The sequence below is a fragment of the Laccaria bicolor genome, genomic scaffold (assembly GCF_000143565.1).
Source record: "Laccaria bicolor S238N-H82 LACBIscaffold_15 genomic scaffold, whole genome shotgun sequence".
NCBI classification, from domain to species: domain Eukaryota; kingdom Fungi; phylum Basidiomycota; class Agaricomycetes; order Agaricales; family Hydnangiaceae; genus Laccaria; species Laccaria bicolor.
Window position 1 is genome coordinate 299,671 of NW_001889886.1, and position 25,415 is coordinate 325,085.

General features: G+C 47.5%; 11 protein-coding genes across 11 annotated transcripts; 7 read left to right on the plus strand and 4 right to left on the minus strand.

The window, feature by feature from the left end:
* Positions 1-3,171: 3,171 nt before the first annotated feature.
* Positions 3,172-4,358, minus strand: LACBIDRAFT_298941 (uncharacterized protein; the record flags this gene model as incomplete). The annotated part of the gene is made up of 7 exons (XM_001882140.1): positions 3,172-3,244; positions 3,302-3,390; positions 3,440-3,469; positions 3,515-3,709; positions 3,771-3,901; positions 3,955-4,190; positions 4,279-4,358. The coding sequence occupies 7 exons, from the start codon at positions 4,356-4,358 to the stop codon at positions 3,172-3,174; spliced, it is 834 nt and encodes a 277-aa protein (XP_001882175.1).
* A 563-nt stretch (positions 4,359-4,921) lies between these two features.
* LACBIDRAFT_298942 (uncharacterized protein) lies at positions 4,922-5,247 on the plus strand (the record flags this gene model as incomplete). The annotated part of the gene is made up of 2 exons (XM_001882013.1): positions 4,922-5,034; positions 5,121-5,247. 2 exons carry the CDS (start codon positions 4,922-4,924, stop codon positions 5,245-5,247), a joined length of 240 nt encoding a protein of 79 aa, XP_001882048.1.
* A 62-nt stretch (positions 5,248-5,309) lies between these two features.
* Positions 5,310-5,889, plus strand: LACBIDRAFT_298943 (uncharacterized protein; the record flags this gene model as incomplete). The annotated part of the gene is made up of 3 exons (XM_001882014.1): positions 5,310-5,413; positions 5,463-5,807; positions 5,868-5,889. 3 exons carry the CDS (start codon positions 5,310-5,312, stop codon positions 5,887-5,889), a joined length of 471 nt encoding a protein of 156 aa, XP_001882049.1.
* An 829-nt stretch (positions 5,890-6,718) lies between these two features.
* LACBIDRAFT_185202 (PHO88-related membrane protein) lies at positions 6,719-8,137 on the plus strand. Its single transcript, XM_001882015.1, has 7 exons — positions 6,719-6,806; positions 6,866-6,975; positions 7,026-7,062; positions 7,119-7,138; positions 7,188-7,256; positions 7,350-7,545; positions 7,953-8,137. The coding sequence occupies exons 1-7, from the start codon at positions 6,758-6,760 to the stop codon at positions 8,024-8,026; spliced, it is 555 nt and encodes a 184-aa protein (XP_001882050.1). The 5' UTR covers positions 6,719-6,757; the 3' UTR covers positions 8,027-8,137.
* A 2,320-nt stretch (positions 8,138-10,457) lies between these two features.
* On the plus strand, positions 10,458-10,718 carry LACBIDRAFT_298945 (uncharacterized protein; the record flags this gene model as incomplete). The annotated part of the gene is made up of 3 exons (XM_001882016.1): positions 10,458-10,497; positions 10,556-10,623; positions 10,677-10,718. 3 exons carry the CDS (start codon positions 10,458-10,460, stop codon positions 10,716-10,718), a joined length of 150 nt encoding a protein of 49 aa, XP_001882051.1.
* Positions 10,719-12,566: 1,848 nt separating this feature from the next.
* On the minus strand, positions 12,567-13,203 carry LACBIDRAFT_328072 (uncharacterized protein; the record flags this gene model as incomplete). The annotated part of the gene is made up of 3 exons (XM_001882141.1): positions 12,567-12,675; positions 12,809-13,086; positions 13,162-13,203. 3 exons carry the CDS (start codon positions 13,201-13,203, stop codon positions 12,567-12,569), a joined length of 429 nt encoding a protein of 142 aa, XP_001882176.1.
* A 504-nt stretch (positions 13,204-13,707) lies between these two features.
* LACBIDRAFT_298947 (uncharacterized protein) lies at positions 13,708-15,619 on the plus strand (the record flags this gene model as incomplete). The annotated part of the gene is made up of 10 exons (XM_001882017.1): positions 13,708-13,796; positions 13,848-13,959; positions 14,018-14,082; positions 14,143-14,296; positions 14,375-14,765; positions 14,819-14,946; positions 15,000-15,194; positions 15,246-15,275; positions 15,329-15,417; positions 15,466-15,619. The coding sequence occupies 10 exons, from the start codon at positions 13,708-13,710 to the stop codon at positions 15,617-15,619; spliced, it is 1,407 nt and encodes a 468-aa protein (XP_001882052.1).
* A 717-nt stretch (positions 15,620-16,336) lies between these two features.
* Positions 16,337-17,032, minus strand: LACBIDRAFT_328074 (uncharacterized protein; the record flags this gene model as incomplete). The annotated part of the gene is made up of 2 exons (XM_001882142.1): positions 16,337-16,821; positions 16,876-17,032. The coding sequence occupies 2 exons, from the start codon at positions 17,030-17,032 to the stop codon at positions 16,337-16,339; spliced, it is 642 nt and encodes a 213-aa protein (XP_001882177.1).
* A 1,222-nt stretch (positions 17,033-18,254) lies between these two features.
* LACBIDRAFT_298949 (uncharacterized protein) lies at positions 18,255-18,458 on the plus strand (the record flags this gene model as incomplete). Its single annotated transcript, XM_001882018.1, has 1 exon — positions 18,255-18,458. One exon carries the CDS (start codon positions 18,255-18,257, stop codon positions 18,456-18,458), a length of 204 nt encoding a protein of 67 aa, XP_001882053.1.
* Positions 18,459-19,565: 1,107 nt separating this feature from the next.
* Positions 19,566-21,261, plus strand: LACBIDRAFT_298950 (uncharacterized protein; the record flags this gene model as incomplete). The annotated part of the gene is made up of 8 exons (XM_001882019.1): positions 19,566-19,618; positions 19,672-19,714; positions 19,768-19,873; positions 19,921-20,083; positions 20,147-20,153; positions 20,208-20,370; positions 20,422-20,599; positions 20,652-21,261. The coding sequence occupies 8 exons, from the start codon at positions 19,566-19,568 to the stop codon at positions 21,259-21,261; spliced, it is 1,323 nt and encodes a 440-aa protein (XP_001882054.1).
* Positions 21,262-21,652: 391 nt separating this feature from the next.
* Positions 21,653-23,595, minus strand: LACBIDRAFT_250673 (uncharacterized protein; the record flags this gene model as incomplete). Its single annotated transcript, XM_001882143.1, has 15 exons — positions 21,653-21,812; positions 21,867-21,930; positions 21,987-22,045; positions 22,102-22,235; positions 22,296-22,357; positions 22,416-22,450; positions 22,492-22,680; positions 22,739-22,745; positions 22,799-22,955; positions 23,006-23,048; positions 23,104-23,223; positions 23,272-23,320; positions 23,377-23,405; positions 23,456-23,482; positions 23,543-23,595. 15 exons carry the CDS (start codon positions 23,593-23,595, stop codon positions 21,653-21,655), a joined length of 1,188 nt encoding a protein of 395 aa, XP_001882178.1.
* Between the last annotated feature and the right edge of the window lie 1,820 nt (positions 23,596-25,415).

The window sequence follows — 25,415 nt, forward strand, 5'->3', positions numbered from 1 at the left end:
GGACTACATAGATTGGTGGACCACCGTATGATTTCTCGGACCTATCTGGAAGTTAAAAGTTCTTCAAAACATTCGCTCAAAAAATATCGAATGTGGAAGACGTTCATCGTCGCATCACCGTCAAAAAGTTCCCGAATGTTCGATGAAGGACGCCGGCTGACCTTTCCTGTTTCGGAATCCTTCTCTTCGCATTTTACCCTTGTCCAATTTGAGGGTGCGGATTGAATATCCCGATCATTACTCCCTCCTCTGGTTGCTCCGCAATGGTAATTCTACAGCTATCATCCATGGAGAACACCGTGTAGTTTCGGCCGGATCTTTATCTTGCACACCTGTTATCTCAACTCTACCTTCCAATCTTCCAGGCGCTAGGTCGTTCTTAAAGGTAAATCACTGGCAGGGGTCGAATCCGGTTGAAACCCTTTCAAGGGATCCCTCACAATCCAGCGTCTGAGCTAGGTCTGAGCGGACGGCCGACAAACACCTGAGTGCCCGAAGTATCAGATTACTGGATACAAATTGAATGTGCGATAGCTTGGAAGGTTCTTGTACCCGAATCAATGCCCACAATGTTTTCATGCATCTTCACGATTCCACCGATTTCCTATTCCATTCCACAGGCACCGGTGACCGGACCGGTGGTAATTACGCAATACTTCTGATGTTTCAACAAGATCACGTGACATAGTGTGACCCACCACCCACGTACTTGGGCACATACCACCCTAACTACGCTTCCGAACCGGAACAACCTCTCGGAGCCTCTGCTATTTTGTCGTCACTCTAACATACCACCTTACATCGTCTGGATATCGTTTGGAGAGGAACAATACTCAACGGAGCCGAGGGCGCTTAGGAGGAGATGGATAAGGGTGAATAGGCGCTACTCGATAAGCGCAGCATATCCGTCCATTAATCTGACCATATCAATAACAGGAGTATCGCTCGTTATTCAGATGTCAGAACATCATTCACACGACGTCTCGTGGTGATATTTAAGCATCCAACAAGCGCGGGTTCCCCGCCATCTTCTCCAAATCGGGCTTAGCTTGTCGCGCCAGGCCCATATCCGGACAAGGGCGGGTCGCTTTAAGCTTGATGGAGGTTCAACATTTCGAGTTCGCCCCGCGATGAGTCACACGCCCCGCTCCCACCTCGTTCCCGAACCTTTACATTGAGGTAGATGGCGGCGATATCAGTTTATTTGCCTGTGGGTCCTATCTGTTTATTCTGATGAACGTGTGAAGGGTATAAGACCGTCCACCACACCTTGTGACTCCCCAACGCCGCCTGCGCCCCACTTGCTATGCATTTCATATCGACGACGCCTTCGCTGCACAGCACCGAGTACTCTTCATGGGGCACGCCTTCCTCACACCCTGCATCCCCCCTTCCACCGTCATCGAATGGGCACGTGCCATCCTCTGTGGGAACAACTTGTCTCCCGAGCCCTGGTAGTGTTTGTGAGTCCCACCTCCCGCCCTTAGCAATAATGTCAATCACAATCCTAAACCAACTCCTTAGATACCCTAACCAGCTCAGTTCACCCCGCTCTCCAACTCGGCGCCTCTTCGCCCCATCTATTCTTCGACGTCCGAAAAGACATCTCTCAAATCCGACAAAACCCGAACTACCCATTCACGTTTGCCGACCCCGCCTTCTCCCCCCCCACCGCTCGTGTTTCCCTTCGCGTTCAGGGCACCCAAGTTAAATCAGACTTCACAACTCCCAATGGTCACTTCATCACCATAGGCGATATACTACAATGGATATACCTGCCAGCCAACTCCCCAGTGTCGAAGGACGTATATAATTCCTTGCCTAGAGACGTGCAATCTGCCGCAAGCACAAATTTCCGTGGAAGAGTGGGGGGAAATACGACTGAGTTTAACAGGGGGCTTTATATGCTCGACGTGCTCGACCCGAGGATGTTTTTTGTTGGGCTGTGCAGATCCCCAGATGGCGTGTGGGACGCGATATTTTCTGAGCCACCCCCCGCACGCTATTGAGCTCGGTTCATCCTGGTTCGGTCTCGCTCGGCTGTTCTTTGGCGGCGACGACTTCCTCTCTGCCGCTTGTCGGATCTGAGTTCTTTCATTTCTAGAGAGTGCGCCGCTCTGTGTCGCTTTTTTTGGAGATGAAGAAACCCAAGTCGACGCTGCGCGTCATGTTGCTCTGGACCCAGACCCCAAGGTTGTATCATTATTGAACACACCTCATCGACTTGTATTGGACTCGGACGCCATAGCTCAAGCTCTGTCTCCTGGTTGTGCTATTGTTTGTCGACTTGCTCTCGGACTGTATCCCTAGCTGTACCCGATTTCGGACTGCATTACTACCTAAACCCCCCTCTCGATTTAGATTTGTACACCACCACCCCCACACCGCTACTTATCATAGACCTACCTCTATCTACGCTATCGCATTGCTGTTTTACTTGTTTATTTCATATACTGCTTTCGACGTTTAACCCTGTTGCCTACAGAGCTCGTGGACTCTGATTGGTACTTATATAAAATTTGTAGCATTGAAATGGTTGCTTTAGAGGGCAACTTTTGTGTTCCTTGCCTGTCTAGCACTCCAATTTTCATTCGTTTAAACTTGCGTCTGCGGCCCTCTCAAATGCTAATTGGGGTGCGTAGGAAAAAGAAGATTTGCAATAAATGGCCAACGAAAACCTAGAATGCGATAATATCGTCTTTGAGTTGGGGTGTGGCGAGCGAGGGAAAACTATAGAGTATACAAGAACCCAGGAGTCTCTTCAAGCACAATGTTCACCAACCTTGCGGATCTGTTCCGGCGATTCAAAATCAAAGTGTTGACCGCCAAAAGCGTCAATAGAAGAAATTGACAACCCATAGTGGCCGAAAGCCCATTGAGGTATCTAACTACTGTGCCTTATCGGGAACCTGGCCACCTTAACTCATTGTCCTAGTTAAGGACTGAGTTTCGCAATATGTGTCATTTTTTTGACATTTTCCGTTAGGCATTTTTCTCCTCTTAATTACCATGTACATTTTAGAATTCTAAATTGAAAATTGACTCAGTGGTGTTTTTTTTTGGTGTAAAAAGACCATAAACACGGCCCTGACTGGGAAGCTGGCCACATCCAGTTTGTATTCAAATCGACACTTTTCATTTTTTTTAAATTTTCACTCAATTGGCCTAATCTCAAGCTTTCCAATGATATAAAATTTTGGATATTTTGTGCACTACAAGCTGCAGAAAATAAGTGGCCAGCTTCCTGATTACGTACAGTAAATGTCAACTCCCTCAGGCAGATGAGATCCGGATGACGCACCGAGGGAAGTCTTGTTGGCGGTAGACCGTCGTCGCGAATACGCCACCTACTCCGCCAAAGGCGACTATCACACCGGTTGACACGGCACACTGCAGGAGGTTTGGTCAGGCAGGCTGTAAAAAGAGTGCGGATGCGCACTTTGGTGTGGGTGATTACATTGTTGGCGTTCTGTAGGTGTTAAGTTAAATTGCCAACTTGAAAGAAGATACCTACGTAGGCAATAATTCCTGGTATAGAACCGGACGCCCCCATATTGATGAGGAAAAGTCCAAGATAACGAGCGCCGTGGGGCGTGGCATAACCTGTGATCATCAAACCAGTGGTGAGCATCAGGGTTTGGACCCCGAGCCAGATTGCTCTTTTCTTCGTTTTGTCTGAAATCCAGGCGAAAAAGAATGTGCTCATTCCCTGAATACGATGCAGACGCAGTCCGGTCTCTATTGCGGAGGTCACGTTAAACTTGACTTACTGCGGCGATATAGTACGGTGGGGTAGTTAGAAGGAGTGACATTGTTTCTGAGAACCCCATCCCACTCAAGATGGTGGGGATGAAGAAAGCCATTGCGGCGCCCGGCATCGTGACACAATTAAACATCAAACCTTGATAAAAGTCAACCGCAAAGAAAATAAAAAGCAGACAAGACAGCACGGACCATACGTCCACAGGAACGGGTCCCTCAAATGTCTCAACACTTTGGCAGCAGTCAATTTATCAGGCAATGAGTCTCCACGGTCCTCTTCAACACGATCCAAAATCAATTGCGTTTGATCTTCGGTGAGAAAACGATTTTTGTCCGGGAAATCTGGAACGAAAACCCATGCGATGGGGCACAAGCAAAGTGTACCAAGGCCTTCGAGGAGGAAGATCCACCGCCAACTGCCCTTCCGCCTAGGAGGGGTGTTTTTGGACGTAGTTTCGCATCCTGAGTTCGAATCTGAAGTCAGATTGTCAAAATATTCATTTCTTCCCAAGCTACTGGAATTGTTGTCTTTCTTTGTCCGCGACTGTACCCCAGCAAAGCGCTTGTGATCTAATTGCAGCACTGAAACACTCCATACACAAAAATTACACTTGAAGCCTGCCGAGGTTTTGGCGGCTCGAGATATCACCTCTTTAGTATGGGCGGACGACACACTCTCCTTCGTTCACTCCGCCCGTACAGGGCTCGGTGAACTTCAACTTATTGTGGAAGACAGGCAGGTACCGAACGCTGTGCGAGAAATCACGAAGAAACTCCCATATCGGAGAGATAAAACCCCGCATTGGTGTTGGATCGAATGGGACAGAAGGTTCCGAATTTCGAGAGTCCGAACCGCCGCCGATCCGCCTGTCCGCTGTCTGGTCCGCACGGCACCTGCCGCCACCAAACACGGTCACGAGCCTCTTCACCTTTGCGCCAACCTTGCGCCGTTCGTGCAGCGAGACTTGACAGTCACTGTGGACCTTCTAGTGTTATCCGCCGAGTTTCCACTACAAACCCTAACATGGGTGCCAGAAATCCAGTGCTACGCTCAACCTGCGACCCTCATCGCCAACGCGAACCTTCGTGACCAGCTTGGCTTCGATTAGAAAGGTGCTGATGGCAGCGACGTATGCTCCTTTCGTTCTGTTCAATGAAAATGCTGACAATCTTCTATTGGCCTCACAATACCGGCCCAATGCTCACATATCTAGCATCTTGCGGGTCGACGACCTGTGACAACAAACCGCCAAATGGTTTAAGATCCACCAAGTACGTCGTGCTCCTGGCTCTAAGTTTCTCCCGAGTTGCGCTAATGATCCCCGCTTATGTACAACAGTGTCCGGCTCCCTCCCAAGCATACAACTCCCATCCAACCTCGCGCCAGGAAACTACCTCGTCTGCCACGAAGTCATCGCTTTCCATATCGCTCTCCATCTCGCCACATCACTCAGCGGTGCGGAGTTCCGTGACGATGTGCCTTAGGCGGACAGGCGGATCGGCGGATCGGCGGCAGTTCGGACTCTCGAAATACGGAACGTCCTCGAATGGGATACATACCACCCTTGGCCTCCGAGCTGTTATCCATTCTCTATCTGCTTAAGCGCAACCACTCATCCAAAAATCCTTTGGAAAAGCGGAAAACCGCCGCGTATTTTCATCCATCCCCAATCCTTTTTTTCGGTTAACGTGGAGGACAGAAATCGCACACTTGCTCTTGACCATTTCTCTCCAAAAATACGGTTTCCTACCCTGCCGGCCTTCATAGACTCGCTCGCCGGGGTCCTCTTGGACCCCCCAATGGGTTATTTACACTCCGGCTTCGCCACGTTCATGAGCCGTTATCTGGCTGAGCTGTTATATTGCCCTTTTCAAGGCAACGATCCGCTGAAGCCCAATGGAGAGCTGTGTAAAAGCTATGCATCAGTAGCCGAACTCTTGCGAGAAGAAAATAGACCCTACTTCAAGAGTTATCTGAAACGTCATGGGCAAGTTGTTTGGGACCAGGAGGTTGAAATTCGACGGGCTATCTTGGAGAAAATAGGGTGAGTCGGAATTCGTTGTACTCTTGCGCAGGTGGTTAACGGATGTTAGTCATCCTGCAGCGCTACGTCCTTTTCCAGCTAGAAGCCGTGATCCAGAGTACAGGTGCTCGCATCCACCTCTTGTATTTTTATCACTCTTTAATCAAGTAAAACAGCGCGCGGATGCATAAATTGTTTCCTGACAGGGGGCAAGACCATTTCTCGATATGATTTGAAAATGGCTCACTATTCTCCAGGCCGTATGAGTGGGACCCGTTTGGGAAGCCTGACATGTTTCGTAGCATTCGAAAGCTTCGCAGATTTTGCCGATGAGGGGGAGTATGGTTAGGAATTTAAATTTACTAGTTAAAGTCAGACATTAGGTGGCCACTGAGACATTGAATAGCAAAATAAAGGGAATGTCATGCGGCGCCGTTTAAACCGCGGTGGAGTGTAATACGGCTGAGAAGCTCCAAGCGTGCGTTCAAAGTCGCTAGTATGTTTGGAGGTGAGAATAACTTTCATTTTCCGCGCTTTCTGTTCTCCCCGTGGAAGTGCATGGCTTGGAGGACTCGTGGAGAAGAGCGTTTTCATGTGCGTGGCGCCTACCTTTCGCTCCCTTCTTCCGACTTTCCCTTTCACAATTTCGTAGGTTTAACCATAGGCTATAGCAGCTTGATAGCAGCTGCGTTTGATTGAGTGTAGCGGCTGGGGGTGTGGATGAGTGGAGGAGGCGTGGGGTCAAGTACTAGTTAAGTACAATATATGAGCAACCGGAAGGAAACTCGAGATTAAATTTCTATAGTGATAGATGTTGAGTAACTTCGACAAGGTGCGATTCAAGTGCACGTGCCCGGTAAACCAAACAAGACAAGACAAGAAAAGACACGTCTCCAACTGATGTGTCACGCTGGCACCTCCATCCCGTTCATCCATCCCGTCCATCCATCCCGCCCCCGTCTCTCACCGCCATGAACGCAGGAGTCCAAAACCTCGTCATCTCCCTCGGCGCAATGCAACGTACGCTTCTCCCTGCCCTTCTGACTCTGATAGCTCAGCTAATCAACACGACGATGCAGTGGCGCGCAAGATACCCTTCGAGGACCCACTTGTGCTCAACTACGTTCGGGCGGGGTATGTCCTTGCACAAGTCATAGTACTTGCGGTGTATTATTACGTTTCTTTGGTTGTAAGCTCCCTATCCCGTGCTTCTTTGGCCGTTTTATTGAGAGATATCAGATTAAGCGCAAAAACGACCAAACGGTGCTGAAATACGGTGCGTCACTTCTTTTTTCGCCACCTGTACACCCGTCTGACCTTCCTTTTGTTCAGTCGAGGCACCTCCCCCTATGGTTTGCTGGTCATTCTGTGTCTGATGAGTCGGTAGCTCACCAATTTTAGTCTCAAGAACCAGGGAATCTGGTGACGACAACAGTACGAGACTATGATCTATCAGAGACATCTAAACTCGTGCGTTTCCTTCGTCCTCCCCCACCACCACCTTCCACCCCGTCTCCTATCTATTTTGTATCACACGACGGATCTAAGCCCTTCTCTCCACAGCTCCGCTCAGTATACTTGGGCATCGCAATGATGGGCGTCATGCACTTCTACTTAAACTTCACACAACCCCTCTTCATTCAAGCTCTCATGGGCGTCAAGGGCCTGTACGACGCGAAACCCGTCTCCATCCACTTACTCGGGAACCCAGCTGTGGATGACCTCAAGCGCCCGTTCAAGGTCGCTAGTTTCTTTGGACGTGAGTCTCGCTTCTTTCTCCCCCTTTTCTTCTCCGCGGGCCGTGGTTTCTGCTTTCCACTTCTACGGGTCACGTGCATGTTAAGCGAGAGTGATCTTTGGTGGAGGCGTCGTCCCAGGTAGACAAACCATGCGCCACTATCGTTTCACTGTCAATATTCTCAAAAGTACGGGGCACTGATATTGGAGATGAAACTACGAATCGGCATTCTAGCACCCATTACCTTAGTCTGCCGCTCTCTCTCCCTCTTCTTTTTTCTCCCGCTCTCACGGGGGCGCCCTCCCTTCCCGATGCCGTTCACCTCCGCGCCCTCTTGCAGATCTGTGCTTCATCCACACTTCCCCCTCCACCTCTCCTTCCCCTTCTTCCTTTTTCGACAATCACTAACCCACCTTCTCCGACACTAGCTGCTTCGGGACCTCTAACAGATGCAGCTTCTATTGCCGAAGCTGAGAAACGCGCCAGCAAAAAGGAGGAGTGAGCGTGGGTGGAATTGCAGGAGCCGATCCAGATACTTACTTATATGGGATTGATGGAGCGGTGGATCCTCATGGAGATAAAATAATATTATGTTGCTCCTCCGCTCTCCTCCGCTGTCGTGTATGATGCAGGTTACGGAACCAAGGAATTGCGTGAGACGGCTGGTAAATGTAAGAATGATTATGATTGCAGTTATTTGGCTACATCCTTCAACGTCTACCACCACGGACGTACTTGTATTGAACATCGTGCGTCAGTTGCGTGGACGACTTTGTGTTTCATCATATTCAATGTTCAGCACTCAGCTCGCATCGGGGATCCGACAAGTGAATCGGAGTACAATGAAACTTTTCCAGCCGACAATCACGAAAGTTACGTTTGGATCTACTGCAGCACAGATGCTCATGCTGTACGAAAGACATACGGACTCTGGGGATTTGGAAGGAAGGTTGTGGTTATCGTTATGAATGAGCAAAGCACCATTTTCTGACATGCTTTTCGAGGTTTTCAGTACCCATTTCATGCCTTGCTTAAATGGCCTCACCCGTTGATCTCGGAATGCTGTCCCACATGCTAGCATCTTCGAACTGTCATTGTCAAGTGTATCATATAATTGACGGGAATAAGAAGCCTCGCAGGATACAAGAAGCGCTCCACAAAAACTCGCTGCCGCCCCCCCAAAGATGGAGGAGTCCCCCTTTGAAACCCAACTCCCCATCTACGTAGGCGGAATCTTTGCGGAACTATGGATAAACGGTAAGTTGACGATTCATACTGCCAGCACATAGTACACACCCAGGCATTTACGCTGCTCTTCTTCTGACCATCTGGCTGATTGGTACGGTATTTTTTCTATGGAACCCATACCACTTCCTCCGTTGACTTCCACACTCGTACTTTCGAAGAAAGAATACGATCTCCGGCAGAAAACTATGTTCATCACTTGGAACGTGGCACCATACCTCATAGCGGCCGTCGTCCATGCACAACTCATACCTCTCCAGCCAGTATCCTGTCAATTATGTATTCTTGTGCCCACGTCGGCTGGAGGAATTCCCTGGATGCACAGAGAATGACCTGGAATTCAAATAACGTCTCTTTCAATAACGTACATGTGTCGTTAGCTTCTCGATGCGGTCCTTCCTTTCACCGGGAATCAAGAGGGATAATTTCAGGGTGAGACCACTACTACCCTTTCTCCAGAATCTCTACATGAGTAACTTGATTTGGGCATTTCTTTGAGACAACGCGGTTTCGTTAAGTAAACTCTGTTCAAGTATTATCTTAAAATATGAAGGGTCGGCCATACGTCGATTAGACTCAAACTGGGAGGCAGACTTCCAATTGGTTGGCGAGTAGGTAGCACCCTATTTCTGAGATTCGGTCCAGCACTAAATACTCACAATTCGTCTCTCAGAGCTTGGGTGACTCGCCATTGCGGGAATCTGCTGCGGATCGACAGGACTCAGTACTCAGGGATCGGGATCAAGGTACTTACGAACCTGTGCGCACTCACTTGATTAAATTTGCCTAATGCGGGATCCAACTACTCGAGTACCCGAGTCCCACCCACAAGCATCTACACCGATATATGATATATCATTTAAAAATGAGTGTAAAGTAAAATAAAATTTTATACCATCCCCAGTTAAATTTTTGTGGCGTTCGAAAATTCAATATGTATCATGACTTATAAGTTCAATGTTCCGATGAAGGGAAACTCCGAGTTACTCTATCGCTTTCACTACACAAGCTCGTGGTCTGGTACCTTTTGGTTGAATACAGTCATTCGTTTCAAACCCTTAAACTTAGGCTAAATGAAACTATTTGCCAGACGGCGCGTCATTCAGGATCCTAGAAAACGTAGCACATCTACGCCACTGCAAGTAACTTCGTGAGAGTGAACACAAGAGCGAACGCACCTGGACAAAAGCGTCAGGAAAAACTGGAAAGAAAATACATGGATGACGACCTCTAAGCCTCTTTCATCGAGTATTTTGTTATTCGCCATTATTATAATAATACATGTAATCTAGACCAGTTCATCGATGGCCTGAGTCTCGGTGCCTGACACTGCAAGTCGCGCACCCTTACACACCCCTGGAGACAATCTTGAATCCAAATTATATCTTATTAGGAGTTAACTCCCCTCAATTACAAAAAGGGTCTTCGTCTGTTGGTGGCTTTCCAGGGATGTCCAGAATATATACAGCCAAATAAAGATGGGCACTAGTCAATTCAAGCAATGTGTTTGTTCAGAGAGCCTCTTTCTCGTGGTTCAGCGAGCTCACTGTCGCAACTCGTTTGGCTTACCGCCTCTGGACATTAACTTGTCCTACATGTACTATTAAAACGGAGGGTGTCGATGGAAGCGAACTTCAAAATCTTCGCCCTCATTCACACCACTCGCAAAACTGTCACATTCATTATCAATGCGCTGCTCTATTTTTACCGCACTCGTTCTCGCAATTGGTAGGTTTATTCTGTCAAGTAATTCTTTTTTGAAAGTGTGTAACGTTCTTTTTTCCAGCGCTTACTCTGACGTCCGCGTCACCCATACCCATCGACACTAATGAAGTAAGCGCTCGGGAAGCTGAGGTGCGTTTCTTCAGCTGTTCAGTGACTGGATGTCTTTCTAATTTTCTCTGAAGGCGCAGTTACCACCCGGGTGTTCCCCCTTCGTTTGCATATGAGGACTCGAAAGAGCCTCCGCCGCCAAAATCAATCAAGGCCGCTTACATATTTGTCCCCCTGTCTGGTCATCTGTATTCATATCCAACACAATCAGTGTTGTAGCTGTAAATTTCGCTTTCTTATTTCGCTTATATTCTTATGGAGAACCTTCAACGTGCTCTTTGCCACATTCCTTCATCATTTTACATCGATTAGATTTAGAACATGCTTTTTTTTTCGCCTTCCCCAAGATCTTTGACGGGAACTCGCTGTCGCCATCGTAAATAGTATGCTGGTATATACAGAGGATCAATCGGATTAATTCATATTTTCGGAAGTTTTTGGAATGGGTGGTTCTCAGATTACCACATTCTGCCACGAAGCGGTTGCATTGATTCTACAAGATTTAGTTGCAAAAGTCACCATGCCATCTTGAATTCCTGTAGCTACAAAAGCGCTGCGGCGTTGGGATTTGTTAAGAGCCCATCTTGCTGACATTTGTAGAAGAAAAGATAATAAAAGACCCTTTGAGCTATTCAGTCCTGACTGATGCCTAAAAAATTCCATGTTAAAGAAATTAAGGCCATAAATCTAATGGCTTGACGAAGAAAAAGTTCACACTTCTACGAAGTGCAGATGCTCGTTTCATGCCTCCGAGAAACCTCGAAGAAATCTGGCGTAGATAAAATTACTTGAAAAATGCTAGGCCATCTTAATCTTCCAGTAAAATTAGTGCGTATTCTTTACCTACAGGAGGATTGCTGACGGAACGTATTATAACGTGGTGTGCTTGCTTCGAGTGCACTAACTTAGAAGGGCCAAACGATGAGCACAAGTGCAAATACACCCCGACAAACACCAACCGAAACTCTCGGGTGGACAAGTTTGATGCCCGAAATCCTTTCCCTAGGCTGATCAGTCGCTTTAAGCCCACCCACCACAGGTGTTGGATATTCTGCCAATAGGAAATCATTTCCCAGAAAAGATGTGGTTAATTTTGCTCAGAGTAATGTTCCGTAGTGTTGCTTTTTCCGCTGGATTTGGGATGCATATGAACCAATTCTATGGCAATGAAAGTGCGATCATAAGTACCTCAAGAGTCAAAAAAGGGTCTTAGGGCTTTTTGGGGATGGGTAGAATAAGGTAGAATATATATCAATCAAAAGATAGTTGCTGATCAGTAAATACTGCTCAACGGCGCTAGTCAATTCGGGCAGTGTGTTTATTTAGTGCTCCACATTTTTTATCCAGCAATGCCACTGTCTAAATTATGCTTGGTTTTCTACCTCTGGACGTTGGTTTGTCCTCAAGGTCCCGCAGCCAATCAAATTGGAGAGAGTCGGTGCGAGTGATTCTCAGTCAAGTTCTCAGTAGCACATACTTCGCTCGCCCACATTGTCCATGCATGTCTCTCCTGGGCTGCACTGACCATGGAAATACCAGCTGGCGATCTCACAGTGGGGTTTACTGTCCGACTGACGTACGTCGCGGCATTCATTATCAATAATGATCTCGCCGAAGCCGTCTTCGTAAGCGAGAATAATCTTTTCTCTTGTCGTCCTTAAGATCAGAGGGGGTTATAACGTAGATATGGCGGTGCTAGGTTGTATGGGACTGCGAGTGGCGATTCGTCATCCTGCCCGTCGTTCTAACATTGGTGGGAACGGGTGGGTTTCAATCATCCTCCAAGTTCTAAAATTGACATCTAATTTTCCTAGGTCTTGCATTAGTCGTAGTAATCGAAGCTGGGCCCGAGTCAATCACAGGAGGATACCAACTAACCATCTACCCCATATTCCCACTACAAGCGTCCTACTAACGACTCTCGTCACCACTTTGCGCGTTGTGCAAATCCAAAGATTGTCCGCTCAGTTTAGCCTGACCTTGAAACGACGATTCAACCCAGTCATCAAGATATTCGTAGGATCAGCCGCGTTGTTCGCTATTTTGCTCATCGGATATACGATATTTCTCGTCCTTGATACGTTATATCAGTATCCCAAGGTTAATCTGGCTTATGGGGGGTGGTTTTGCGCGCAAAATATCCATGTTCAAATATCGGTGGGCCATAGATCTTCATGTCGTGAATGTTCGTGCTAAATTAACGTACATATAGGGATTAATATTGGCACCTTTGCTCATCAATTTTCGAGTACAAGCGGGATTTGCTAGATCCGCAGATGACTGGAGTGCCGCGTCATTGGCAGCGTCCAACCCGCTGAGGGGTATTGCCGCCTTGAGTCGCACGCTATGACAGTCAGAGGAATGCGGTCGTTTAGCGGTATAAATTGGCTGCAGTAACGTCGAACTTGCAGGGATAAAAGCGGTTATATAACAGATGGGAGACAGAGGACGTAGTACTGGATGATCGTACTCAGCGTCCAGTCCCTGAACATGATTTGTTGAGCAGCCATGACATCGGGCTCTTGGCACAGGGGTAGCGCGCACGCTTCGCATACTTACGTGATTGCGTGAGGTCGTGGGTTCAATTCCCACAGTGTCCATTTTTTCTTTTTCGAACTTCTGGCCATCGAAAGATATTGAATAGGAGCCTTTGGAATGGTTGTTTGAACTGGAGTTGCGGTAACGTAGGTATTAAAACGGCGGGAAGACCTCTTGATTGGTTGTGGTGGTGTCATGCCGATGGAACCCGTCTCTATTTGTAGCTCTTTCGTCACTTAGAAGTGCCCAAAGAGGAGATTCTTCGGACATGTATCGGTGACAATTTTCTCCACCTACACTTTGCGATTTTTTTCGAAAAAAAAAAAAAAGAAATGCCGCATATATAGTAGAGGTAATAACTGGTCAGCCCATGAAAGTATATACATTGAAATAGACAAGACAGTCATTTTTTTAAAGGTGTATCAACCACAAACAGGACGGAGTTGGGAGTTTCAAGATGTTTGTTCGCGGTCGCTATAGGTATTTTTACTAGATACATAAATCTGAGAGATGCTCCACGCTACTGCCCATCCCTTTCCACCCGTCGTAGTAGCAAGTTCCGCTGGCATGCAAATAGTTGATGAGAAAAACGGTGGAAGCGACGCAGCTGCTACGACAGACGCTCGTTACGATCCAGATTTTGTTCGACGTACCCTGTAAGTTTATATTATTTGAATTACTTGGAAAGGATCTAACAAACGGACGAGGCGGCGAGTCGACTGGCGTTTGTTGCCGCTCCTGGGTCTCCTTTATTCCATCGACGTGATTGATCGCACAAACTTAGCTATGGCCCGTACAGCGGGAATGAACAAGGATTTGGTTCGTAATTCGAACTTTCTCTTCACCCACAGCCAAATTATAGACGCCCGTGGTTTAGGGAATGGACATCGGCTCAAGGTACAGCATCATCACAATGATATTTTTCCCTCCTTATGTTTTGTTGTGAGTCATGTTCGATACAAATGTGTTGGCCAGTCTTTGGATGTAATCACTGCCCTTCAGCCAAGTCCCAGGGAACATCGTTTTACAATATATTGGTCCCCGCACGTTTCTCACAATCTCAGTCGCGGGGTGGGGTATTTCCCAAATAGGCATGGCTTTTGTGACCTCGTGGCGTACTCTTTGTTTCTGTCGTGTGCTGTTGGCGATATTGGAGGTCCGTAATTCTTTCCTACATATACCACCTTTATTACTCCGAGGATGCCACTAAGCTCCGTCCTTCCTCAACCTTCAGGCGGGCTTCTTCCCTGCTCTCGCCTTCCTTATCACCACATGGTACAAGCGGCACGAGGTCCAGAAACGCCTCGCCATATTCTATCTATTGGCGATCGTCCTCGACGGTTTTAGCGCCCTCCTTGCGTCTGCCATAGCAAAATTAGGCGGAAAGGCAGGTATGAGCGGTTGGCGGTGGGTATTCCTCCTCGAAGGCCTCGGTACACTTTGCCTGTGCCCCATCGCATGGGTTTTCGTTCCAGATTTCCCGGACAAAAATCGTTTTCTCACCGAAGATCAAACGCAGTTGATTTTGGATCGTGTTGAAGAGGACCGTGGAGACTCATTGCCTGATAAATTGATTGCTGCCAAAGTGTTGAGACATTTGAGGGACCCGTTCCTGTGGATGTATGGTCCGTGCTGTCTTGTCCGCTTTTCATTTTCTTTGCGGTTGACTTTTATCAAGGTTTGATGTTTAATTGTGTCACGATGCCGGGCGCCGCAATGGCCTTCTTCATCCCCACCATCTTGAGTGGGATGGGGTTCTCAGAAACAATGTCACTCCTTCTGACTACCCCACCGTATATCGCCGCAGTAAGTCAAATTTGAAGTGATCTTCGCAATAGAGACCGAACGGCATCGTATAGGCAATTAGCACATTTTTTTTCGCCTGGATTTCCGACAAAACGAAGAAAAGAGCAATCTGGCTCGGGGTTCAAACATTGATGTCCATTACCGGCTTGATGATCACAGGTTATGCCACGCCCCACGGCGCTCGTTATCTTGGACTTTTCCTCATCAATATGGGGGCGTCCGGTTCTATACCAGGAATTATTGCCTACGTAAGTATTTTCAACTTCAACTTGGTTGGCAATTTGATTAAACACACACAGAACGCCAACAACGTAACGACCCACACCAAGGTACGCATCCACTGCACACTTTTTACAGCCTGCATAACCAAACCTCTCTGCAGCGTGCCGTGTCAACCGGTGTAATAGTCGCCTTTGGCGGAGTAGGTGGCGTATTCGCGACGACGGTCTACCGCCAACAAGACTTTCCTCGGTGCGTCATCCGGACCTCATCTAATGTAGTGAGTTGACATTTAGTTAGATACCTGAACGGGCTTTGGGCCACTATGGGTTGCCAATTTCTTCTATTGATGCTTTTGGCGGTCAACACTTTGATTTTGAATCGTCGGAACAGATCCGCAAGGTTGGGGAACGTTGTGCTTGAAGAGACTCCCGGATTCTTGTATACTCTATAGTTTTCCCTCGCTCGCCACACCTCAACTCAAAGACGGTATTTTCAAATTCTTTTTCCTACGCACCCCAATTAGTATCTGAGAGGAACGCACTTTACGGTCCCTTCCTCTTTTTCAGACGCAAGCTCAAGCGGAAGAAAATCGGACTTCAAGAGAGGCAAGGAACAGAAAATTTGCCTTTAAAGCAGATGCTACAGATTTTATGTAAGTACCAATCAGAGTCCACGAGCTCTCTCAGCCGCAACAAGGTTAAGGGTCGAAAGCAGTATATAAGATAAACAAGTAAAACAGCAATGCGATAGCGTAGATAGCGGCAGGTATAAGCAATTCTATGATAAGTAGCGGTGTGGGGATGATGGAGTACAAATCTAGATCGAGAGGGGGTTTTAGGTAGTAATACAGTCCGAGATCGGGTACAGCTAGGGATACAGTCCGAGAGCAAGTCGACAAACAATAGTACAACCAGGAGACAGAGCTTGAGCTATAGCGTCCGAGTCCAATACAAGTCGATGAGATGTGTTCAATAATGATACAACGTTGGGGTCCGCGACCAAAGCATCTTGACGCGCTGCGTCGACTTGGCTTTCTTCATCTCCGAAAAAAGCGAGACAAAGCGGCACACACTTGAGAAATGAAAGATCTCAGATCCGACCAGCGGCAGAGAGCGAGTCGTCGTCGCCAAAGAACAGCCGAGCAAGACCGAACCAGGATGAACCGAGTTCAATAGCGTGCGGTGGGTGGCGCAGAAAATATTGCGTCCCACACACCATCCGGGGATCTGCACAGCCCAACAAAGAACATCCTCGGGCCGAGCACGTCGAGCATATAAAGCCCCTTGTTGAACTCAGTCGTATTCCCCCCCACTCTTCCACGGAAATTTGTGCTTGCGGCAGATTGCACGTCTCTAGGCAAGGAGTTATAGACGTCCTTCGACACTGGGGAGTTGGCTTGCAGGTATACCCATTGTAGTATATCGCCTATGGTGATGAAGCGACCGTTGAGAGTTGTGAAGTCTGATTTAACTTGGGTTCCTTGAATGCGAAGGGAAACACGAGCGGTGGGAGGGGAGAAGGCGGCGTCGGCAAACGTGAATGGGTAGTTCGGGTTTTGTCGGATTTGAGAGATGTCTTTTCGGACGTCGAAGAATAGATGGGGCGAAGAGGCGCCGAGTTGGAGGGCGGGGTGAACTGAGCTGATTAGTGTATCTAAGGAGTTGGTTTAGATTGAGATTGTTGCTAAGGGCGGGAGGCGGGACTCACAAACACTACCAGGGCTCGGGAGACATGTTGTTCCCACAGATGATGGCACGTGCCCATTCGATGACGGTGGAAGGGGAGATGCAGGGTGTGAGGAAAGCGTGCCCCATGAAGAGTACTCAGTGCTGTGCAGCGAAGGCGTCGTCGATATGAAATGCATAGCAAGTTGGTGCAGGCGGTGTTGGGGAGTCACAAAGTGTGGTGGAGGGCGGGCGGCGGGAAAACCTATTGAGTCAGAATCGTCGGGAGGCGGTCTTATACCCTTCACACGTTGATCAGGATAAACAGATAGGACCCACAGGCAAATAAACTGATATCGCCGCCATCTACCTCAATGTAGGTTCGGGAACGAGGCGGGAGCGGGGCGTGTGACTCATCGCAAGGTGAATTCGAAATGTTGGACATGCATCAAGCTGTAAGCGACCCGCCCTTGTCCCGATATGGGCCTGGCGCGACAGGCTAAGCCCGATTTGGAAAAGATGGCGGGGAACCCGCGCTTGTCGGGTGCACCACGAGACGTCGTGTGATTGTTCTGGCATCAGAATAACAAGCGATACTCCTGCCTGGCATTTGATATGGTCAGATGAATGGACTGATATGTTGCACTTATCGAATAGCGCCTATTCACCCTTATCCACCTCCTCTTAAGCGCGCTCGGCTCCGCTGAGTATTGTCCCCCCCCAGACGATATCCAAACAATGCAAGGCGGTATGTTAGAGTGACGACAAAACAGCAGAGGCTCCGAGAGGCCGGTTCCGAAGCATAGTTATGGTGGTACGTGCTCAAGCTTCCATGGCTTCAACTTCTTCAAGTACGTGGCGCCTTATGGTCACACTATGTCACGTGATGTTGGTATCAAATCTTCAATCTTGTCGTTCTCTTTTGACCTGTCGGCGTACTTTCTCAAGTATATGCTGTCACTAAGCGCGACAAAGCTCAACGCTCCCATTTGACTCTGTTGTACGCCCCTCCATCGCTCCAATACTTTTGCTTCGTATCCACCTTTTGTTACAACGCACTTCTCGGATTCAAAATTTCTGCCAAATCGAAGATTAAGCCTTTTCTTCGGGGGTGAGGCGATATCTCGGGACACTTGGGGGAAATGAGTAGCTCAAAGTACCTGAGGCTGCTTCATCCCAAGTTCTATACAATGCGAGTACGTACTCTGGTGGGGAACGTCATCTACAGGTGTGGGCTCTGCTAATCAATCACTCTTTGCGATACTAACACGCCGTCTTCTTCGCGTTCAGGCGACCTACATCGGGCGACAACTAGAATTTGCAGAAGATTCAGTTACACATTTGGCGAACCGAGCTTGATTTCAGGAATTTGTATTTCAACGTAGCCGCTCGACCGTCAAGCGCAAAGTGGGCCCTTGTCATATGATCCTGACTTGGGTCACGTACGCCGTCCCACGTTTGCGCAACCACAAGCCTTCCGATCTACGATATCTGTCATTGGGGACAAATTTTGCGATGGCTACCGCCGCGTTCAACCTTTGTTCTAAACACATCCTCCTCAACGTCCGTCGGACCTGTCTTAACAGCAGCGGAACGGCGGCCCGTTGGCTGGGTAGTACGTTTTAGAGGGTTCCACTGGCATACCTAAACGTGAGCGTACTTCCTCTCTACTGTCCACCTTTCAAATTTATTCTACGGCAGACCGCCTTCCAGGTGAGCATGAAAGCAATTCTTTTGCTCGGGCAAGGCTCCCCTTGTACCATCGAAGTAAGTCTTCAGCCAACCAATCTCTTCAATAACTGACCCAAATTCCGTCAGCCCTCATGACCGCTCCAAATTCTAAGATCCGAAGCGTGTGTCAATTCCCTTGCCCATCCAGCAGGGTGATGCAACCTTCTCCGCCATTATCGTCGCATTCATGACTATTGTGGCCTCATCCTCTCTTTCCCACTGGCAATCCAAATATCAGAGCGCTTTCCGCCTTAAACTACCACTCCACCGTTTGAGGAATGCACTCCGCGCTGTCATTGGGCAGTGCATGGTTTTGAAGGCAACAAGGGTAGATTCGACTGCGCGTCAGTGAGCCGTTCACACGATATTTCTCTCCTTGTGAACAACTTTCTGTCTCAACGGTTGGTACGCTCATATGTATAATTGAAAATCTGAGCGTTTTTGATGACATGCGGTAGGACGAGCAGTCGCATTCATGAAGTTGAAGCTGCCAAGGAAAACCGTAGAAAGCTCTGCATCGCAATGAGGTCCTCAAAAACACACAACAAATGTCAGCTGTCGGATACATGTTCACATGGCAAGAGGGGATGACGTACAATGTGATCAAATTCAGGCATCTCACAGATCTCACAAGTCAACCACGATCTCTCACTTCGCAAATGCCAAAGTCCCATCGCGCGACCTACAGATAAAGCTTCAAGATGTCGATTTCGAGTGTAAGATAGATCCGTACGATGCGTTTTCCGCTCCAAGTGAAGTTTGCCTAAATCTCAAGGTACACTTCTCCAGCCCCATACCAGCGTTAATCGTGCACTGCAATTTCAACTAGCCCTAGCCTAAAAGTAAGGTTTGGGTTCCTGACCCTTCTCCCAGCGTAAAATGCTGTGTTCAAGGTCCACAGAACATGGTGTGAGAGCAACAATGCTTGGCGCCTCGCTCTTCATATATTAGGCAAGCGCGAACACCTCCTTGCCCACCTGGACTTGTTCCCACTCATCCGACATGTTCAGCTTCGGAGAAAGAGTGGGCCTTCTTTTCACTGTTCAAGCCGCCACGCATGTATTTTTTGTGTTTTGCCAAACATCCACGCTAACCTACTTATTGCCAGCGTGACTGCGGCGTGCAACACCAGTATCCTGGTGTTTGTCGTTGTACGTTTGATTCCTCATCTCCTCCTCTCTTTTATGAGTAACCGCGTGAATAGTACAAACGATTTAAAAGAGCGCGACGAGGGAACATTCTTACAACAGACGCAACCGACTCAAGCTTATTCATAAATCTGATGATCGCCGACCTGGTTCAAGCCATGGGTACGGATTGCATAATTTCGAGGAATATAACTTGATTCCGTTTCTAGGAAATATTCTTAACGTTCAATGGATTAAGGAAGCGGTGAACTACCAGGTGTTCCTACGTTCCAAACATTGGCTGATATTGTCACGACAGGAAATAACAGAAGGTTCGCTCTGCAGAGCGCAGGCAGTGCTGAAGCAGTTGGGAAGTGACTCTGTAGCTCTCACGTAAGTCCGTATCACACTCTTTGAAGAAAACCTTGTTGACGATGTGTATAATATTAAATATAGATGCCTGGTATGCGCGCAGTTGATTCGTATCGTCTTTCAACTTTCCTCACTGATTATCCAGGCCATCACGCTCCAGACCTTTTTCACCCTCATATTGAGATGGAACATTCGCAGAACCGCTTCGAAACTCACCATCCTCGGAATTTGGGCATTCACAGGTCTTGTAATTGGGATACCCTATGCCGCTACCCGGACACAGCGATACTATGGCCCGACGGGTTATTGTCAGTCCTCATTTCAAAGAAATCCTGAAAAAGAAACTTGACTTTAGATAGGGTGTTGGATCCTCTCGACCCACAAAACGGCGCAGCTGATGTCCCAATACCTATACATGTGGTCCACTGCGATCCTCATGGTCATTCTATACGGCATAATGTTCCTGATCATGCACAATGGAATGATTGATGAGGAAGTTGATAAAGAGAGCAAAAAAGTGGCGAGGAGGCTACTCTTGTGCGTTTTATGAACTTCGTGTGTCTCCGTCTCGCTCACTCAAATTCAACAGCTACCCGGTGGTCTACGTCGTCTGCGTGGCACCATTATCCGTAACCCGGTGGATGGGTTTCCAGGGAGACAACGTCTCATACCAAGTTTTACTGTTTTCCAGTACTCTGTATGCCCTTACGGGTTTCTTCAACCTTATCCTGTTCTCCATCACCCGCCCTGCCCTCTTAAGCGATCCATCAACAGTTAAAATGGATGCCACTCCTCTATCTCCAATCCCCAACTCTCATCGCTATCATCCCGGCCAAGAATCACGAAGACCTGTTTATCCTGGAAATTACGGATACCTCCCAGATGCATCCGTTACTGGCTCAGATATGGACCAAGGCCAATTGATGGATGGTGGCCCTGAAGGTTTAGGTAATAGCACCACATCGAATCCGATAGGCGCGTCAGGTGGGCTTGTCCCAAGGATGGAGTCAGGAAATTTAGAAAACGAGAGGGTGCATCACACACACAACGTCCAGAATTACCATACGCAATTTTCGTCATCGTTCGCTGGCGGCGATCGTGAAGGTCCTGCTACAGGGACCTGGAACGGTCGTGATTCCAACTTGGATTACACCTCCGCTGTTGACGAAACGGATGATTATGGTCGTCTGCCTGGATAGCGCGTACCCTTTGAGTACCTTTGGAAAATGGATTGTAATGCTAGATGTATGTTGACTATAACAGGAACAGGAGCTAATTGCAAGCTAATTGTGAATATATTTTGAATTTTTCGAAATCTCGGGCAGTGGGTAGGCCGTTTTGCATAAGGCAAATACATTGTGAGAGACAATAGACGAGCCCGAGATAACCAAGTGCGAACGAAGTCCACAATGCCGTCGCCTAGGTTGAGTTACATTGTTTATACATGCTGCAGAAACCCCACATTTTTGTGCACCATTCCAGTGGCCGTAATTATGATTAAACCCTTCCGACGCCCTTCTTTGCTACAAGACGGCTTCTAATTAAAATTCCAAGCAGGGCGGCAACAAAAAGCAAGGTCTACACAAAAGATCAAGATATTTCCAGGTTCAGCATGAGTGAGAGGGTACTTACGCTTGAAAACGCAATTGGTCGAATCCACAAGTAAGTTCGAGATAGAAGAGCGCCTTGCGTTGGTGCGGCGAAAAGACAACCTAAACTTGAAATCGCCAATACGAGACCCGTTCGGGCACTAATTAAATTCGAATTGTCAGGAATAGAGAACGGCCCAAGTTCTAGTATCAACGCGTACCCAATTTCACTCGGAGACTGAGCGAGCGAACCAAGTGCCGCGAATGATAATGATAACCCTAATAAATTCTGGTCAGAACCATGATAATTCTTTTTTAGAAAAAATGCGACAAACATGCCCCTGAAAAGAAACCATACACCATCGCTACAACAATCAGGGTGGCTTCATCATGCCTAGAAATATTTAGTAATCAAAGGGGGAGGGAGGGACGAAGAAAAATATTACGAACACTCCCAAAACAGCCCAAATAGTACCACCCGCGATGGCAGTCGTTGGAATCAATAGATTCCATGCTCCATAGGTATCTGCAAAAAAATTTCCAAAGATGCGACCCACAAAGCTGCATGCGTTCAAAATGGCCAACTATCACAAAAGTAGATAAATATCAGCTCTTGAAGAGAAAACCAAGAGGGGGTTACTAACCGAGTAGAAGGCAAGGTTCCCGTCGACTTTGTGTAGAACTGCGTATAATTGCAAGTACACAACTGATAATTGATTATTACTCCCTTTGTGAACTGCAGAGGCTATTACGCTTGGACGCACCTGGGAAAAATATTCCATAGAACATCAGGAAAGATCTATGAAGAGGTTTAAAACAGACTGTTAGGAGGCCGCTGACACGTACCCCAGGATGGTCATAAGATATTCCGGCTCTCTAAAGAAGCTCGCGATCATGGGTGGGACCGGCTTCTGTGTGTTAGTTGGAAGCGGCTTCCTCATGAGCAAGTTTCCAATCGTGAGACAGCCAAGGACGATGTACGCTGTATATCGCACGGCATTCGCATATCCCTTTGAGAGGAGGAGGTGACTAAAATTCAGACCCATTTTCAGTGGATATGATAGAAATAAAAGGAGCGCATAATTACTTGAGCACTACATTAATGTCAGTCGACAATCATATAGCTATAAAGAAAGGCGAACTCAACTGATGGGAAAAACCAGACCGCCGGCGGAGCTTCCGCTGAAGACGATACCCGTCGCAAGGGCTTTACGCCTCTTAAAGTGAAGCGCACAAATCGAGGCCGTTGGGACGAACACAAGCCCGATCCCAAGGCCCATCCCCAGACCTTGACTCAAGAAAACCTACGAAAACCGTTAATATATTTTGCAAAGCTCCTCTGTAAGTTCCTCACCTGGTAATATTGATTGGGTTGCGCCAGAGACACCATGAAGAGTCTGCAATAGTACAATTTGTCAAAATAGTTTGATCAGAGCTAGTTAAAATTCGTACGAGAATGTGAAAATTACGGAGCCCAAGACAATTAGGTGGTGGAAATAACCTGCGTCGAAGAGCTTTCCGGAAACTAGCCCGAGAGCAAAGGGCATCATGAGCTGAAAGCTTCCAATCCACCTGGGCTCATAATTAGTACGGGTGGAAATACGGCGACGAGGTACCAACGCAATGCTGCTCGGCGTATGGTTCGTTAAGAAAACCCGTGTGTAGTAGTCTAAGTTATTCGTGAATTGTTGGATTCACCGACGCAAAATATTTGGGTACACTCACCTTGATATACTCCATAAGAATAGACATAACTAAAAATTTATGTCAGCGAAATAGAAGAATCAAGACTCTTAAACCTCACCCAAATGTGCTGAACTGTATCAACCAACTTTTCGGCAAATGTGGGGATCAATGACATTTGCTTAAAGTGGAACGAGAAATGTCTTACGCTCCCGCAATCGTCATCCAACCTCGGAGACCTCCTTCTTTTTCTACTGGCATTGTCCCAAACATATCTTTTGAGCGCAAGTCATCGGCTACGGGAATAATCTTGACCCCAAGTTCTGCTTTTGACTCCGTTCCAACAATGATATGTTTCGGCAATCTTTCAGGGTACCAGCGAAAAATTAGTTTCAAAAGACGCTGCGCTGGAGAAGAATGCTTACATTTCTGAATCAAACGACTGACTGACCTCTACACCTTCCCCCACGGCTAATGGGAGGAGGGAGATATGGTTGACTCTCGCTATGGGCTGCGCATCCATGTCGGAAGATAGTACACCTGGAGGCTGGGGTGGAGTATCAAAGGTATGATGTTTTTATAGGTTCAGATTGCATGATTTACAAAATCTCTTTCGGGGGGTCATCTTGAAGAAGGCAGTTTGATTATCAGTCATCACTTGCTTGTAACTAGCACAGCTAGCGGGCGCGCACCATTCACAGCCGCTTCACGGATCGCGAGGCGGAGAAGACAGATTTGAAGCATCACAAGTGCCGAAGTGTTTATTCAACGGAACTGGCGAAAACAGGCTACCGGAATTCGATGTAACATCAAGAGAAGAACTTCGAAGTTGATCGATTCTGCGTTTTGTTTGGCATCATCCTGAAATCGAAACACGGACTATTTATAGACCCTCCAATGTTTTGCTCAACCAGGGAAGAAATTTCCGGCCAGCCTCAACATATGATCGGACCGAGATTTCTTTCTGAGCCGTTGATCCTATGACTTTGAATGTGGTATTATTTGATAGAAGAGTGCGGTTATGCTTGACAGGATCATTGATCAATACTCCTTGCTATCAAACCCTTGAAAAGACGCCTTGAGCGCGCATAGTAAATCTGCTGCGCCTCGCCATGAGGAGTTTCTCCGACGTATATGCTACCTCAGTCGCGTCGTGAACTCAACAGCATCGGTCCAAGTAAGCATCTCCTTACGCCGCCATGTCAACTGTTGCGAACTGCCAGCTTTCCGGTAGCTTTTGAAATGACGTGACTATCCCCTTTGAGGAATTTCTCCTTCCTTTTTTTGTGTGACATTTCTTTAATAATGTGAGTACGATGCGTACAGGTACGTGTGAGCGTACCTAGAAAGTACTTGACGTTTTTCTCAAATGTTTGCGGTCGTATAGCGGGCCCGCACCGAATCGGCGGAAGTGTCATGCTGATCTAGAAATGGGAACATCAAGCGTTCAAGTTAATTCATCAACGTGCGCAGTACGGTCCGCCATTTTCCTTTGGGTTTACACGGAGTGAAGTTTTTGAAGTTTGAAACGGGGCTCGAATTTGTTTTTGTCTAACATCAGGATGCTCCATATATCCAGGCATTTATGATCTGCTTAAAGGCTCTACTTTGCCCGAGAGTTATTCAATTTCTTGAAAGAAGGGCGGGTATCAGATTAGGAGAACCTAACATACTGTAAGTAGAGTATCAAGTACCGTTTGCGACCATTCGTCCTACATTCAAGCTTGAGTCCCGTGGGTTTGGGTCGCTTTTGAGGATATGTAACGTGAATTTTGGTGTGTCAAAGCCTTGTAAATATCAATGTTCGGCACTGTGAGTGTTTCGTAGATGGGTGGTCCTTGAAAGAGCGTGCACAACCTCAACCACGGTGCGCGTTTTTACCAAACGAAATTTTCAGTACGACACCCAGACGAAAACACTTACAGCACTTGAACCTCCCCAAAACCTCCCTATAACCCCAACCTGCTTTGGGAGCCGCCGCAATCTTTCAGCTAGCGGATGTGTAGAGGGAGCGACCGGATTCCGTTTCTTCCCCTTCTTCGTGCGATGTTAGATGTCAACCTGTGACGACATAAATGACT

Excerpts from the sequence above, each read along its gene's own strand:
- LACBIDRAFT_185202 (XM_001882015.1), top strand. The coding sequence starts at position 6,758 with ATGAACGCAGGAGTCCAAAACCTCGTCATCTCCCTCGGCGCAATGCAA. Across the intron at positions 6,807-6,865 it reads CTCCCTCGGCGCAATGCAAC|TGGCGCGCAAGATACCCTTC; the intron begins GTACGCTTCTCC and ends ACGACGATGCAG. Across the intron at positions 7,063-7,118 it reads CCAAACGGTGCTGAAATACG|TCGAGGCACCTCCCCCTATG; the intron begins GTGCGTCACTTC and ends CCTTTTGTTCAG.